The sequence below is a fragment of the Prinia subflava genome, chromosome 6, assembly GCF_021018805.1.
Source record: "Prinia subflava isolate CZ2003 ecotype Zambia chromosome 6, Cam_Psub_1.2, whole genome shotgun sequence".
In the NCBI taxonomy this organism is placed as follows: domain Eukaryota; kingdom Metazoa; phylum Chordata; class Aves; order Passeriformes; family Cisticolidae; genus Prinia; species Prinia subflava.
The window spans coordinates 13,522,121-13,537,250 of NC_086252.1; the positions used below are offsets into that span (position 1 = coordinate 13,522,121).

At 41.0% G+C, this 15,130-nt stretch overlaps 1 protein-coding gene across 2 annotated transcripts; it reads left to right on the forward strand.

Moving 5' to 3' along the window:
• The first annotated feature begins 66 nt into the window (after positions 1-66).
• NDUFS1 (NADH:ubiquinone oxidoreductase core subunit S1) lies at positions 67-15,085 on the forward strand. Of its 2 annotated transcripts, none has more exons than XM_063400353.1 (19): positions 67-345; positions 843-910; positions 1,144-1,235; positions 2,656-2,763; positions 3,834-3,910; positions 4,003-4,084; positions 4,187-4,317; positions 5,010-5,195; positions 6,801-6,935; positions 7,325-7,439; positions 8,433-8,578; positions 9,011-9,139; positions 10,134-10,263; positions 10,749-10,909; positions 12,445-12,599; positions 13,169-13,344; positions 14,060-14,194; positions 14,381-14,453; positions 14,736-15,085. In XM_063400353.1, exons 2-19 carry the CDS (start codon positions 847-849, stop codon positions 14,825-14,827), a joined length of 2,187 nt encoding a protein of 728 aa, XP_063256423.1. In that variant the 5' UTR covers positions 67-345; positions 843-846; the 3' UTR covers positions 14,828-15,085. The 2 variants fall into 2 exon arrangements, with proteins under 2 accessions (XP_063256423.1, XP_063256424.1); XM_063400354.1 differs by lacking the exon at positions 67-345 and adding an exon at positions 570-697.
• The last annotated feature ends 45 nt before the right edge of the window (positions 15,086-15,130 follow it).

Sequence of the window (15,130 nt, forward strand, 5' to 3'; positions counted from 1 at the left end):
GCCCCGCTGGCACAGCGGAAGTTGCTGGAGTTGGGCGAAGGAAGAGACGGAAAGGGACGGAAATTGCCGAGCGAAGGGCAGTGCGTATGACGGTGGCCGAAAAGGTTATGGGCTAGCGGCGGAAATTGCCGGAATCATCGTTCGCCGATAGCTTGACGGAAATTCCCGAAGCTGGTCGCTCCGGAGGTTGCCGAGCGCAGACTGCCCTTTCCGGAGATTGCCGAAGAAGACTCCGGAGATAGACGAAGGCGGCTGAGGGCAGTGGCGGAAAGGCCCGAGGCCGCCGCCATAGAGGCCGAGGCGGAGCGCAGCCGTCCCGCGGCGCCGCGGCCCGTCCCGCGCCAGGTAATGGCGGTGCCGCTGCAGGCGCGCTCGGTGGGCGCGGGTGCCGCCGCTCCCGCCGCCTCCGCCCGCCGCCGCTCCCTGTGTCCTTGACGGGCCGGGCGGCGGGCCGGGGGCTGCCCGGCGGGCGGCGGCGCCTCCAAGGTGACCCCCGCGCCGGGTAGCGCTGTCGCCGGCCGTGCCCTCGGCCGCGGGGACGGCGACACCGGGCCCGCCGCCGCCGAGCTGCGCCGAACGGTCCGTGGGGGAGCGGGGCCCGGGGCCGGCGCTCCGCTGCAGGCGGAGAGGCCGCTGGGTGACATTCCTGTGTGTGATGTATAGATTGTTAGAGAATCGTATCTTGCGTTTGAAGGAGGTAACTCACTCTCCCGTAACTGTACATATAGGTGTGCATACGTGCTCCTTTGCAACTGATGTAGAAGTGTTTACTCTGCCTGTTTAAAACTTGCCAGCAAACATTTCAGCTGATAACAACAATGCTGTTTTCTCTCTTACCAAAGCATCATGCTTCGACTGCTTGCTGTCCCCAGGACCTTAGCTGGGGTCACCCAGTCCTCCAGAGTATGTGGTAAGCATCTGTAGTTTATGTCTGGGTCTTTGGTGATAAATGTATGTGCAGTTCACTTATCGAAGGGCACATATGCATACTCGGTTTGCAGGCTGAGGGATTCTGTGTTGCACTGTTGGTAGAATTGGGATTCTATCAGCACTCTGTAACTAAAATCAGGAGTGGGGCGTCTGATGGTTTCCATCTAGCAGTAAGTGAAAGTTGTTTTTGTTTTCTTTTTCCATGTCCTTCAGGGCGTACAACTGCAACAGCAGCCAGCAACCAAATAGAGGTGTTTGTGGATGGCCATCCTGTATTGGTGAACCCCGGAACCACAGTTCTGCAGGTGTGGGGAATGGCATTCTCAATTTTCTGGGACTTCCCATCTCACTTCTTGGCAGCATGTTCTGTTCCACAGAGCGAAAAGCCACCTGCCTTTACATTGTTTCTTGCAATTCTTTAGCAGTGGTTTAACTGCCTGTGATGCAATTTCATGTGACAGAAATCCTTGGGGGAATTCAGTGTGTGAAAAAGAAAAATGTGCCATGGTTGCTTGAAAGAAGATGCAGGCAGCATCAATCCCAGTGCAAAACTTTATGCAATGCAATAACAGACTTCAGTAAATTCTGGTTGAACTTCTATCTCTGAACACTATGTGACCTCATAGCCTTTCAGAACCTGTACATTTTGTGTCTTGTTACAGTGTGTCTTGGGTAAATGAGGGATTGTCTCCTTTTAATTATTAGTTGTTATGATTCAGAGTGCTCCTCCTTAGCTGCTTTTATTCTTCTTGGTGTGGGAAGAAAGGGAACCTGGATCTCCCAGCCTATACTGAGTGTTGTTACTTTTCAGGCTAAAATTTCAGTAAAGCTTTTTTTTAAGAAGCTGTTAAATGAAGATGTGGTATTATGAGTTAGAACATTAAAATATGCAATTTATTTTAAGATACAGCCCTTGCTCTTTGGATACAAGTCCTAATTTATTTAGGCATTAGAATGCCCCCAGCAGGAACCTAGTGTAAATTTTTCTTAAATGCTATTTTTAAATTAGCTTTTCAGTTTAGCTATGTAAGGGTTTTTTGGTAGAAATTGTCAGAAAAACTAGATCTTGTCAGAGGTTTTTTTTTATTAAATTTGGTGGTATTTCTTCTGGCAGGCATAGTGCTATAGTGCTGTAGCGTAGATCCCATCAGCTGTGGGGTTTTATGCAGGAAAGGCTGTCTCCTCTGTTCTCTGGAAATCTGTTAGCTCTGTTGTCCTGTCTCTTCTTCTGTCATGTTGTCTTTGAGTTTGGGGTCTGCTGAAGTTGAAGATTGACTGTGCTGGAGTAACTTTATACACAGTGTCTGTGTTGTTGAATTTCCAGGAATCATTATGCCTATCATTGCTCTTTTTACGTTTTTCAATTTTTACTTTCATGCTCCATTCCTTAAAGAGTGTATGTGTTCTTTAAATGATTACTTGTATTGCTAGTGCCCTGTTGCACAGAATTCTCTCTATTATTGGAGGAAAGAATGAAAGAGAGGTCAGTTCTCATTTCCTCAATCACTTACAAAGGTTAGAGAAACTATATTTGTAATTGATATCCTGCCTTTTTTTTTGTTCTGTCACGATTTTTTATTTATGGTCACTTCTTAAGATGAAAGGTCAAGTGCACTCTATTCTTGAGCACTGATAGTGTTGCTCTTTGAAAAGCTGCATAGTGTTTTCTGAGGTGGAACTGAAAAGTCTAAGATTTAGTTTTCCTTTGTTTCTTATTTTTTATAGGCCTGTGAAAAGGCTGGAGTACAGATACCTCGTTTTTGTTACCATGATCGTCTCTCTGTTGCTGGAAACTGTAGGATGTGTCTTGTGGAAATAGAGAAAGCTCCAAAGGTATTGTTTGTGTTCCATACTGCAATAAGAATTGCAGTATGGAACTCAATAGGAATTTTTTGCTGTGCTTGGGCTTAATTTAAATCTTGCTCAAAGCAGTTTTTTCTCATCTTCCCACTGGACTGCAGTGATTGCTTATGAGTCAGTCAGTTCTCAGGTTATTGTGGGCTATCTTGCTCTTGGACATGAGCATTTGATAGCTGTGTGTTTGCTGTTAGATGCATTTTATGCTTTGTAGTTCAAACTTCAGCCACACATTTTCAGCTGATACTACAGAAATAATAAACTCCAGATATTGTATGAATTTCGCTGTAGGATTAGTATGTGCAGGTTCATTCTAAGTAAAGATTGCAGTTAGTTAGTAGTTTATATTTTAATGCATTGATATCTGTTGTGAAATAGTTGATTTCAGGAGTGAACGCTGTCTTCAGCAGTACTAAGAAATCTATGCACATTCTTTGGAGTTCAGTCTTGGGTTACACATTTATACTCATAAAATTTTTTAGCTCACCCAACTTCAATTCCATTGTTTGAGCTTTGTATCTGTGGAAATGTTGGGTTATCACTAAAGGTAGAAGTCGTGATATGACTGAAAAGTAAGAGGGATTTGTTTACTAAGCAGGAGTTTTTGTTAATCTTGCAGTAATCTTGCAAAGAATTTTATTCCAAGACTATACAGGTTTTGTGCAAATAAATGTCTTGTAAATGAGTCATACTCTGAACTTTGGTTCTAGAGGTTTTCTAGATGTCTGCTGAAGCTCTTTGATTTGCCTTTGATTACAGCTGAGATTCTTAATAATGTAACTGCTTAAATTGGGACTGGAAAGTGTAGAATTTTTAACTTTAAATTATAACCAATTTAACCTTTTTATATAGCCGATTATTAATAAATACTGCTTCTAGTGACTTTTTCAGACACTTTCTTGACACTTTTTTCCTTGCAGACCTCTTTATTTCTATTTATTTATAACAGATACCTGTATTAGAATTGGGCGGGAGGAGGTGGGGTTTTGTGCCCATGCTGTGAAGAAATATATTCTGTTCATGCTTGCCTTTTATGGTGATTGCAGCCAGTTGCTGCTTGTGCCATGCCAGTTATGAAGGGCTGGAATATACTGACAAACTCGGAGAAGTCCAGGAAAGCAAGGTACCTTTCTTTTAGCCTCCTGTGGCTGATTAGTTGTACTGTCTGCTAAATGATGTTAAGTTGACATTAACTTCATTCTCTGAACCTAACAGAGAGGGTGTGATGGAGTTCCTGCTGGCAAATCACCCATTGGACTGTCCTATCTGTGACCAGGGTGGAGAATGCGATCTACAGGTACAACATCCTGTTAAATTATGTAGACTTATGTACAATGCTCTTGTCTTTGGTGAAATTGTGCTAAGCCTGGATATGTGTGTGTTGTGTTGTCTGTTTTAGGACCAGTCAATGATGTTTGGCAGTGATAGGAGCAGATTTAGAGAGAGCAAACGTGCTGTGGAGGACAAGAACATTGGCCCCTTAGTCAAAACCATCATGACCCGGTGTATACAGTGCACTCGATGCATCAGGTAAAGTCCTTTACTTTCACTGAGGAGAGTACTGAGCAGGCATATTTGTGTCAGTTTGTCGCTAGTGAAGGAAACCCCATGAGGGGTAGTCAGTTTTTTAAAAAATTCTTTCCTGATGATACTTAAAAATTTTATTTCTGTTAGTGACTGATAGCTGGTTTCCTGGAGCTACCAGACAGGAAATAGAGAGAGATGGCCAGTGCATGAAAGTGAAATCAGAGTTCTGCAGGGCAGAACTGGTCCCAGAATGGATATGTGACTTCCTCAGCCACAAGTTGTAAGATTTATTTATTTTTGATAGGCTCCAGTAGCTATATTTGTGTTGCTCTGTATCCCTGAGATGCTGTACTGGCCAACTTGAGCCAGATGGAAAAGAATACAATGTACCCAGCTAGTTCTAGAAGGAACTTGTTAGTTAGGACTAATCTTGGACTCAGTTGGTGTATTACAGTGGTACTGAACTGCTGTGGTTTTTGATATAACTCCCCCTAGTTTCTGTAGCCTTTTCTGAATGAAATTCTGCAGATGATCCTGCATGTGATGGTGCTGGCTAATGCATCTAAACAATTGTTTTCTTCTTTCAGGTGTATGAACTAATGTTTTGTCATAAGAAAATGAGATGAGGGCTGAAAAATGTTCTATGTTGCAGCTGTACATGCCAGATTGTTTCTCCTTCTTTGTGCACCTACCAGGTTTGCTAGTGAGGTTGCAGGGGTAGATGACTTGGGAACAACTGGAAGAGGAAATGATATGCAAGTTGGAACCTACGTTGAGAAAATGTTTATGTCTGAGTTATCAGGAAATATTATTGACATCTGCCCAGTTGGTGCCCTTACCTCCAAGCCATATGCCTTTACTGCACGCCCGTGGGAGACAAGGTAGGGGTCTTAGCTCTGAAGACACAGCTTGCTCTGTTTGTTGTACACTTTATCTTAGAATATGTCCATCTGTGATAACAAGGATTTTCTCTGATTTTTATTATCTGCGTTTTTGTTGTAGACTTTCCCATAGACTGAATCTAACACAAATTTTGTTACAGCTGATTTGAGAAAAGGAAGAATGCAGACTGAAGCTTGTAGACTGTTCTTCCTCATTTTTACCCTAAAATGTTTTGGACTTGTAGGTTGTGCTGATTGCTTAGTGAGAGATGTGTATAAAGGAAAACACAAATTTATTAACTCACTAATTGTTGAGGATGTTATTTAAAATACCTTGTGAAACTAAGCCGTTCAGCTTCAGAGCAGATCTCTGCGTGATTTTCTTAAGTAGTTGTTTAACCCTGTACAAGACCTGAAACATATTCAGGAGACAGAATCACAGAACGTTAAGGGTTGGAGAGGACCTTGGAGATATCTAGTCACAACCACCCCTGCCGTGGGCAGGAGCGCCTCTCACTCGATCAGGTTGCTCAAGGCTTTATCAGCCTGGCTTCGAACATAGGAACATGCTGGTTTGACCATCCCAAGGCATTCCAAATCCCCCAGAGCTGTTGTAATTGGCCTGGAGGAGCAGGGGAAGCGGAGGAAGGTGCCTCCCCGCGGATCGGCTCTCCGGGAAGGGGGAGGGTGCAGTTACCAGCCGTGTCCGCTGGAAGGCTCCCGAAGCACGGAGCCGGCAGCGGCGCTGGGGGCCAGCACCGCAGCAGTGTCTGCACCGGCAGTTTTGTCCTATCATAAACCGGTGACACACTGTGACAGAATTACATCCTTAACCCACCTTCCAGAGATGATAAACAGCGAACAAGGTACACATCCAGACAGCAAAGTGTTACATAACACAGCTCTGAGAACGTGTGCAGCAACTGAGACCAGCACCTGTTAAACTGATACAATGAGCACTTATGACAGATTTGTTTTCACACACTACGGTCGGATCTGTTGTTAACTCTTCATGCCCCACACTGGATGCTTTAAAGGCTGTTGTGATTTAACTCAGCAGGCAGCTAAATACCACATAGCAGGTTGCTCTTTTGAGCCCCCCATGGGGCATAGATGAGAAAATTAGGGGGCAAAAATGTAAAACTTATGGGCTGAAATAAAGACAGTTTAATAGGACAGAAGAAGAAAATTACAATAACGATAAAAGGATTCGAATGTATGAAGCAAGTGATGCATACTGCAATTGCCCAGCCAGTCCCTGAGCAGCAGCCTCCACCAGCTTTCCCCCTCATTCACGTGCTGGCCTTGCTGCAGTGTGGTGCAGAACATCCCTTTGGTCTATTGGGGTCAGCTGTCCTGCCTGTGTCCCCCCAGCCTCCTTGATGGTGGGTCTGGGTGAGAAGCTGAAAAGTCCTTGATGTGGTGTAAGTGTTGCTTGGTAACAACTAGAACATCCCTGTGTTATCACACTAGTCACACCCTAAATCCAAAATATGGCATTATACCAGTTACTATGAAGAAAATCACCTCTGTTCAGGCCAAAAATAAGACACGTGTTGCTTATATAGGAAAGACTGCAAGTGGTTTATCTGTTCTTCTAAACAGGAAGGTAGAGTCCATTGATGTTCTTGATGCAGTTGGAAGCAACATCGTAGTGAGCACGAGGACTGGAGAAGTGATGAGAATCTTGCCAAGGCTGCATGAAGATATCAATGAGGAGTGGATATCTGACAAAACAAGGTGTGTGGATGTGCCTGTACCCATGTGTGGTTGTGCATACATTAAAGGCACTCTTTGCAGAACCAGAAATGTGCACAGTAGCACTGACTTCAGTATTCAGCTGTTAGTATTGTAAAGCTACAGTGAAGAAGAAGAATTGATGAAATGTGTTTTTTAATTCTATAATTGAAGTTGCTGAGTTGCCTAATGTTCTGATTTTTGTAACATTTTTTCATGGTAACTTTTATTTCTATTACTGATTTTTTTGTGTATTTTTGAGAAGGAGAAGTTAAACTTTCAAAGGAAATATTTCTTGGTTTTCTCTTTCTAAAAGCAATTAGAAAACTCACATAATTATACACAATTATCTTTGTCTTTGCTCTTTTATAATATTCTTGGTGTTCACTTAGGTTTGCTTATGATGGTCTGAAGCGTCAGAGACTTACTCAGCCAATGATGAAAAATGAGAAAGGAGTATTTGTTTATGCCTCATGGGAGGATGTATTAGCTCGTGTTGCTGGTGTGGTAAGAAAAACTTTCAATATAAGTAGTCTAAAATTAATTTCTAAAGCTGGATGTATTATGAATATTAATAACAAATAAGTTATATTAAAAATATTTTTTTCTTTAAGGTTAGAGGGGAACATTTCACTGCTAATCCATTGTTTCCACTTATTTTTTTTATTTTGACTAATATTTCCTATTTCAGGTATTGGACCTTTTAAAGAACTTTTTCTTCTCGTGGTTTCATTTGGAGCATTGGGAGAGAAATTACTTTTATTTAAATAGGAAAGTAAACTGTTTCTTCGGAAATTTAGGAGGAAGCAATTTTCCTGAATACTCTGATCAATCTGCAGACATCTTTAAATTTATTTAAACTGTGCTATCACCACTTTTGCCATCAAAGACATTAAGTCTGTATTACTTATATCTGAATTGTGCTTTCCTCAGTGCTTTCTCTGTGTGGTGATTGATTCTGCAGCTCAAATGAAGTGCTGCATGACTGCTCTGGATTTTGATTAAAAATTTTATGTGGGTGAAGTAGAATTGATAAACTGTAATTGAACTTTCCTCAAGGATGTTTTTGCCCATGGTACAGGAGCAGGGTTTGTTACAAAAGCTATTTCTTCTCAGATAATACCTTTGAGTTAAGTTTACTACCAGAGCTTGTGTTATGAGAGTTTGTATTCTGTCTGCACTGTAGCTTCCTTAAAATAAAAGCATTCACCAACCTTCCTCTCTCAGCACACCAAATGAGAATTAGCTACACCTGAGTGAGAACTCAAGCGGGAGAGACCTGCACAGAATACAGAGAGCTCCTCCTTGCCTCTCATGAGTTCTGAAGGAGCTGGAGTTGCTGCCTGGCAGGAGACACCACTGATCCCTTTGTGCTTCTCCAGGCCAGCAGTTGCACTGCTGGCTTTGGCACACCCTAACATAACAAATATTTACCTGGGCTGAATGAGAATTTATTTCAGCGGTTTCTTTTGTTTATGTTTATGTTTCCTTTCTCTCCAGCTCCAGGCAGTGGAAGGTAAGGATATAGCAGCAGTTGTAGGAGGGCTGGTGGATGCAGAAGCACTAATAGCTCTGAAAGACCTACTGAATAGAGTGAATTGTGAAACACTCTGCACTGAAGAGATCTTTCCTACTGCTGGAGCTGGGTAAGAGGACAGGCAATGTCTGTCTGTAATTAATATGTTAATAAACTTTCCAGTGTACAGATCAGCTCATGGCAATATTCTGAAATTAGCAGGGCTAACAATTGCTGATGCATTAGCAGGATTTATTTGAATTTACAAATAAATAATGCAGAGTATTTATGGACTGTGAGTTGATTCATAGCCTCTACGCCAGCAAGGGTTGCACACTTTACCCCATGTTGTACTGTATGTACGGCTGCTGCAGTTTAACAGTCAGTCACTGAAAGACAGTTACACTCTGTTGTAAGCTGGGTAAGTCAATCTATTCCTGTTTATGGTGTGAAAGCTTTAGTACTGTTATGATTAGTAATTTGGATTGAGAAATCTCTTCTTTCTCTTCATTCCTTCCCTCTACTGGATTCTCATCCTCTTTCTGACATCTTTCTGTTATAGCACAGATCTACGCTCTAACTACCTGCTGAACACCAAGATTGCTGGGGTGGAGGAGGCAGATGTCCTCCTTCTGGTTGGCACCAATCCACGCTTTGAGGCGCCACTTTTCAATGCTAGAATTCGGAAGAGGTTTGTATCCCATGGCAGGGAATAAGCATGTGAATCCATCTGGATTTGATACAGTGCTCGGTTGGAGCTGCAGGCAGTAACTTGAGAGCATTCATTCAGACGGGATCATTGGATTTACTTCACCTTTTAGTAAAGGGAATGGTGATTTATGTGTGGAAAAAGGGTAGTACCCTGTAGTGTAGAGCTAGTTCATTCTCACTTTGACATTTTACATTAAGTTCATCTACTCAGACATTTATTCCTTTGCTACATTACACAGACACCTCAGATGTTCTGTTTTATGGAAGTCTGTTAAAGCATATTCCTTAAAGATTTATTTTCAGCATCAGCTTATTGCTGTTTGTATTGTAACAAATCAGATGTGCTGAGTTTAGGAGCAGTCATTCCAGTTCAACATTTTCTTTGCCAAGTAGTGTGGCTTTCCCAAACTTTTGAACATAGCTAATTCAATTTTAATAAGATACGTCAGCATGAGGCAAATGAGGTCCATAAAAGCCGTGTCCTTAATGTTGGGATCTTTGAAAATACATAATTTTAAACAGTAATGGCATTGAAATTTTGAAAGGAGAAAATGCAGTGAGACTTTTGAATGTGTATTTTCATGTATTTTTATAAGTCTGTGCCATGAGAAGTTGCAAAAGAGAAAAAAAATTCTAACCAACTAAATTTTTCTGTGTTTATCTAAAAAATAAGTGGATTTGTGAAACTGAGTTGGCAGATGCTTGAGGGGAGGAGGGAATTGAGTTATGAACTTATGTAAGGTGTGTTTCTGTACTGTCTCTGGAATATATCTAGAGAAATAATCCTTCTAAAAAACTTGAGGATTGCTTAACAGTCAGAATAAAGCTAAACTGCATCTTAACAAAACAATGAATGCCATTTAAATTCCTTTGCAATCCTATTTTAAGTTACTGCTGAAGTTAAAATTAGTGGCTTTGTTTGGGTAAAACTCTGTATTTCTTTAATTTTTACAAAATGTTGGTTCTATTTTCAGCTGGCTTCACAATGACTTGCAAGTGGCCCTTGTTGGCTCTCCTGTGAATTTGACCTACTCGTATGAACATCTAGGAGAGTCCCCGCAGATACTTCAGGACATTGCTTCTGGCAAACATGCCTTCTCTAAGGTACACAGAACTTAGAGTGTGACTGTTAAATTCCACAGGCATTGAGTAATAATCTGAATTCTCCAGAGACAGATTTGAAGAAAAGTGTTATGTTGTAGATGGGGTTATTTGCCTTTAATCAAATGCAGAGCTGAGGTAATCATTAGTGTGCACCAAGTATGCATAAACTGTGTAAGGTATTCAGGTGTGTAAAAGTTTGCAGTGCAGAAAACTCGTGGGATATTTCTTGACATAAAACAGGCTGTGTCAGCGCTGCTGTTTCCACTTAAATGTGTGGCTATGGAGCATACAGTTCTGTACTGACAAGGTGGTTCCCTGCTTACAGCAGTTTCTCTTGGCTTTACCTCTACATGAAACAATCACCATCTTGGAACCGTAGGTTTGCAAGGAAGACACATGGAGAAATTTGGGGATTTATTACGTAATCTGTACCAAGAATTGCCTTGGTAGCTGTGGAGTGAATTTGTGATTGTTGGCCTGCACAGGTCCTCGACAGCGCCAAGAAGCCCATGGTGGTGGTGGGCAGCGCGGCCCTGCAGCGCAGCGACGGCGCCGCCATCCACGCTGCCGTGTCCACCATTGCACAGAACGCCAGGGCCAAGAGCGCTGCCGGCGCCGACTGGAAGGTCATGAACATCCTGCACAGGTTTGCTTTAACACTGCTTTGGGAGCAGCCTGCTTGCACATTGGGCTACACAGGTTACCACAACGTATGTGTACAGATTGCTTTGCTTACACACAAGCAACTTACTGGGTTAAAACCTGTAGGGAATATAAAAACCAGAAATACAGGCTAGTAAAAACTTCTTAATAAAAATGGGTTCCTTGGCCTGGCTCTCCATGAGTTTTTATTAATTTCTGATACTCAAATGTAGAATTTAAGGTTTTGATTTAGACATAGAATACAAGAGAGCTTAATAACATCTACCGCAGTGCTCAGTAGGATGCATGGCAGACCAGGTTCACTTGCTAAATGATTGCATTTTATCTAGAGGAAAAAAACCAAAATGGCCATACGTAAATAATACAATTTCTTCATTTGGGTTTTTTAATATTCCTTTTAATGTGCAGCTTCTCAACTGAACAGTTAATAGAAAGGCTTCAAAGATTTTCATTTGAGAGCTTTTGATCTTAGCTATTCAGTTTGTCAGGATATTACTCCATTTAATAGACAAGCTTCTCTTTGGACAGTCCTTCACCATTCCCTTTCTAAAATTCTGACTGTCAAATTGACCATCTCTGTAAAGGAAAAATTATTTCACCAAATGTAACAGCTCTTAATTCTGGAGACTCTACAAATTTTTTCTGCCAAAAGCAGCTTCATTGACATGTAAAAATAGTATTGTTATAGCAGGGCTTGGTCCTCTGAAGGAAACTCAGCTATAACATTCTGCTGCTGAAACTGAAATATGTAGTACCAAAATACTGATGAGTTAAAGAACAGTCAAGATACAAGTTTGGTTTTGCAGTTGTTTATACTGACTTCTGTTCTTATGGTGCACCATCTGTTCTACCTTAAGTGTAAAAAGCCACTTAACTAATTGAAACCTCTATGTCTGACTCTGGCAGACAAAATGAGTTACATTGGAAGATCTGTACTCTAGAGAGAATCTTTTTTCTTTTAAGTAAGACTTGCACCTGATTATGGAGGATTGTGAAAAACTGTTGCTTTGGAAGACTGCCAGAAAACAGGAATTATTATTTCATTCTTCTAAAAGTATTTTTATGTATGCATAAATGAATAGTGGTCTTAAGACTTTGATTTCAAGTAGCTGATGGCCCTAGAGTTGGTCTTTCATCTTCCATGTGAGTGCCCTAAAATAAAGGCCTGATGAGTTCCATTCATAGCTGAAATGTCATGTGGAGCATCAAGCTTCACCAGTGAGCTGCCTGCCACTAGGTCCTGACTTTCAAGGTCTGCCTTTATTTTTGCCATCCCATCTTAAACAGGTGAGATTCCCTGTGAAAACTTTAAATGGTGTCAAGTTGTCAAAATGCAAAACTAACTTGATATTCTGTCAAAAATGTCAGCTGCCTTTGAGCTTCATATTTGTCTTGGTACTATTAGGAACCTCTTACATACCTTCAAAATATTTAGCCAGAAAAAGAAGTTAGGTCTGTTCTGATGGGAGAGGGAGAGTTCTGAAATTAGTTAAAGTCATGATGTATTTGTTTCTACAGGGTTGCAAGCCAAGTCGCTGCTTTGGACCTGGGTTTCAAACCAGGAGTGGAAGCAATTAGGAAACATCCTCCCAAAGTATTGTATCTCCTGGGAGCAGATTCGGGTTGTATAACACGTCAAGACTTGACAAAGGACTGTTTTATCATCTATCAAGGTAATTAATAGATGTAAATTAAGAAATGTTGCTATCTTAATAGATGGAGAAAAAGCATAAACAATGGCATAAAACCCTTTGAGGAATTTTAGCTTTTGTTTTCTGCCAGGAAAGGGAACTTCTAACACATACCTGAGGTACTGGTTATCTATCTGTCTAAAGATGGGAAACTGTTGATGAGTAATAACGGGATATAAATCAGTATAGGGCTTCTGAAACATAGCTTCAGACTTGGCAGACAAAGCCAGCATTAGTTTCCAGCTCTTCTATCATACCAAACATGATCTTAGCTTAGTCTAAGAACCCTTGTTCCAAGAACCTTCCAAATCTGAGTGAATGTAAAGACTGAAGTACCATTTACTCGTGCTTGTAGTCCATTCATTCTCTCCAGAGAAGCAAGATCTTAGAGCAGCCATCCTCATGGGCTTCAGATTGCTGCCTAAGCAAAACTTAGAAAATCCTTTTTTCATGGGAACACAGAAACTCTGTCTTAGTAAAGCGTTTCTTTTTATTTTGACTTAGTTGTGTCTCACGTGGTTGTGTACTCTTTCCTCTTTCCATGTGTTTAGGGCATCATGGGGATGTGGGAGCTCCCATGGCTGATGTTATTCTCCCGGGAGCAGCGTATACAGAGAAGGCAGCCACATACGTGAATACTGAAGGTCGGGCCCAGCAGACAAGAGTAGCAGTAACGCCTCCTGGGATGGCAAGGGAAGACTGGAAGATTATTAGAGCTGTCTCTGAGGTACTGTTGGTGTTATAAGTTGCTTCTAATAAAAGTATACCAAGAGGTTAAATTTTTTTTGTAAACATTTTCCAATGTAAAAAAATGGTAGGGAAATACATAGTTTTAAGAAGTAATGTTCTGTATTGAATCCTGTGTTAATTCTGTGAGTTAAATCATATTGTTTCCCTGTTGAGGATACTCTAATATTGTTGCTGCTGCATGCTGTTGGAATGCATAATGGGTGAAGCTTTGCAAGTTTTGTAGGTCTTTGTGAAGTGCTTTAGAGGAAGCTGATGGGAGCATACAGTTTCTTGCCTTTTAGAAAGAAAACAACTTAGACTCTGAGGCCAGGGTCTGGTATCATTAGATGAGGTCAAATATGTGCTCACTGCTCAGAGGGAACAAGATGCATTGGTAATTGCATCAACTTGTACCTCATTTGGTGGTAAGCTAAGGAAAATGCAAGTATGGAAGGAGAAAAGTACTTCCTTTGTTTTTATCCTTCATATAGCAAACAGGACAGCCTGGTTTTAACATGGGGAAGTGTTGGCAGTGTAAGCATCAGAGGTCCAACAGAACAGTGACTTTGCTTCAGTTTGTTCATTCTAACTGCCTGTGTTTTCAGAGGTGTAGACTTCTCATTTGACTTTAGGGATGTTTGTGGATTGGTAATCTAAACCACTGTGAGTTCAATCCCTGGACTTGATGGCATTTCTTTCTGTGACTCTCTTAGTTGGCTGGTTTGACCTTGCCTTACGATAACCTTGATCAAATACGGAAGCGTTTAGAAGAAGTATCACCCAATCTGGTTCGATATGATGATGTGGAAGAAGCAAACTACTTCATCCAGGCAAATGAATTGGCAAAGGTAAGTAAAACTGAAGCATCTTGGCATGATTTAGTGCTGTTATATAGCACAATGCTTTTTTGAAAAATCTTCATATGTGGTATGAGAAGCATTTTTTGACTGCACTGAATGCAGAATTCACTAAACAAATGCTTTGGTAACAAACTTCTGTCATACAGGTGACTTTATTTTCCTTTCTTACCACAGTTAGCAAAGCAACAGCTTCTTGCTGATCCTCTTGTTCCACCTCAGCTCACAATAAAAGACTTCTATATGACAGGTATGTATAGTGTGGTCTTTCTATTCTGAAATGAGAACGTTTTACTTAGCTTTCCAGTAAAGTTCTTATGATTCATTTAAAGCTTTCTGCTAAGATAAATAGGATTTGAGTCTTTTGAAGAAACAAAATTTTTCAGTAAAATTATTTGGAATTTACATATATAAAGCACAGACTGTATTTTCAACTAAGTGATTTTATTTATCCTCTGTATCCAGTCTTGTACTGAATTTATTTTGTATTGTTTCTGTGCACTGACGTGTTTGGATTTTTATTTTTTTTCAGATTCCATCAGTAGAGCATCCCAGACAATGGCCAAATGTGTGAAAGCTGTTGTTGAAGGTGCCCATGCAGTAGAAGAGCCATCCATCTGCTAAAGACTTACCAGACTGCCACCACCTTCTTCTAGGTTTTTGTTGCAGCTAACTGCTGTGACAGATACATTTTTTCAAAATCTATTTGACAGGCTGTTGCATTTTTTTTCCTTCTTTCATTCACATTTTTGTCACTTCAAATAGCCCCATCATACTACAGGACTGTTGTTGTGTCTGAGGGAACATGCAGCACTCAGCTTACTGTACCCAGAGACAGGGTACATGATGATTGTGTACAAATAAATTATAAATACCAAGCCACCCATTACCTGTGTAATTCATGTAGCTCATGCTTGTTCCATGAAA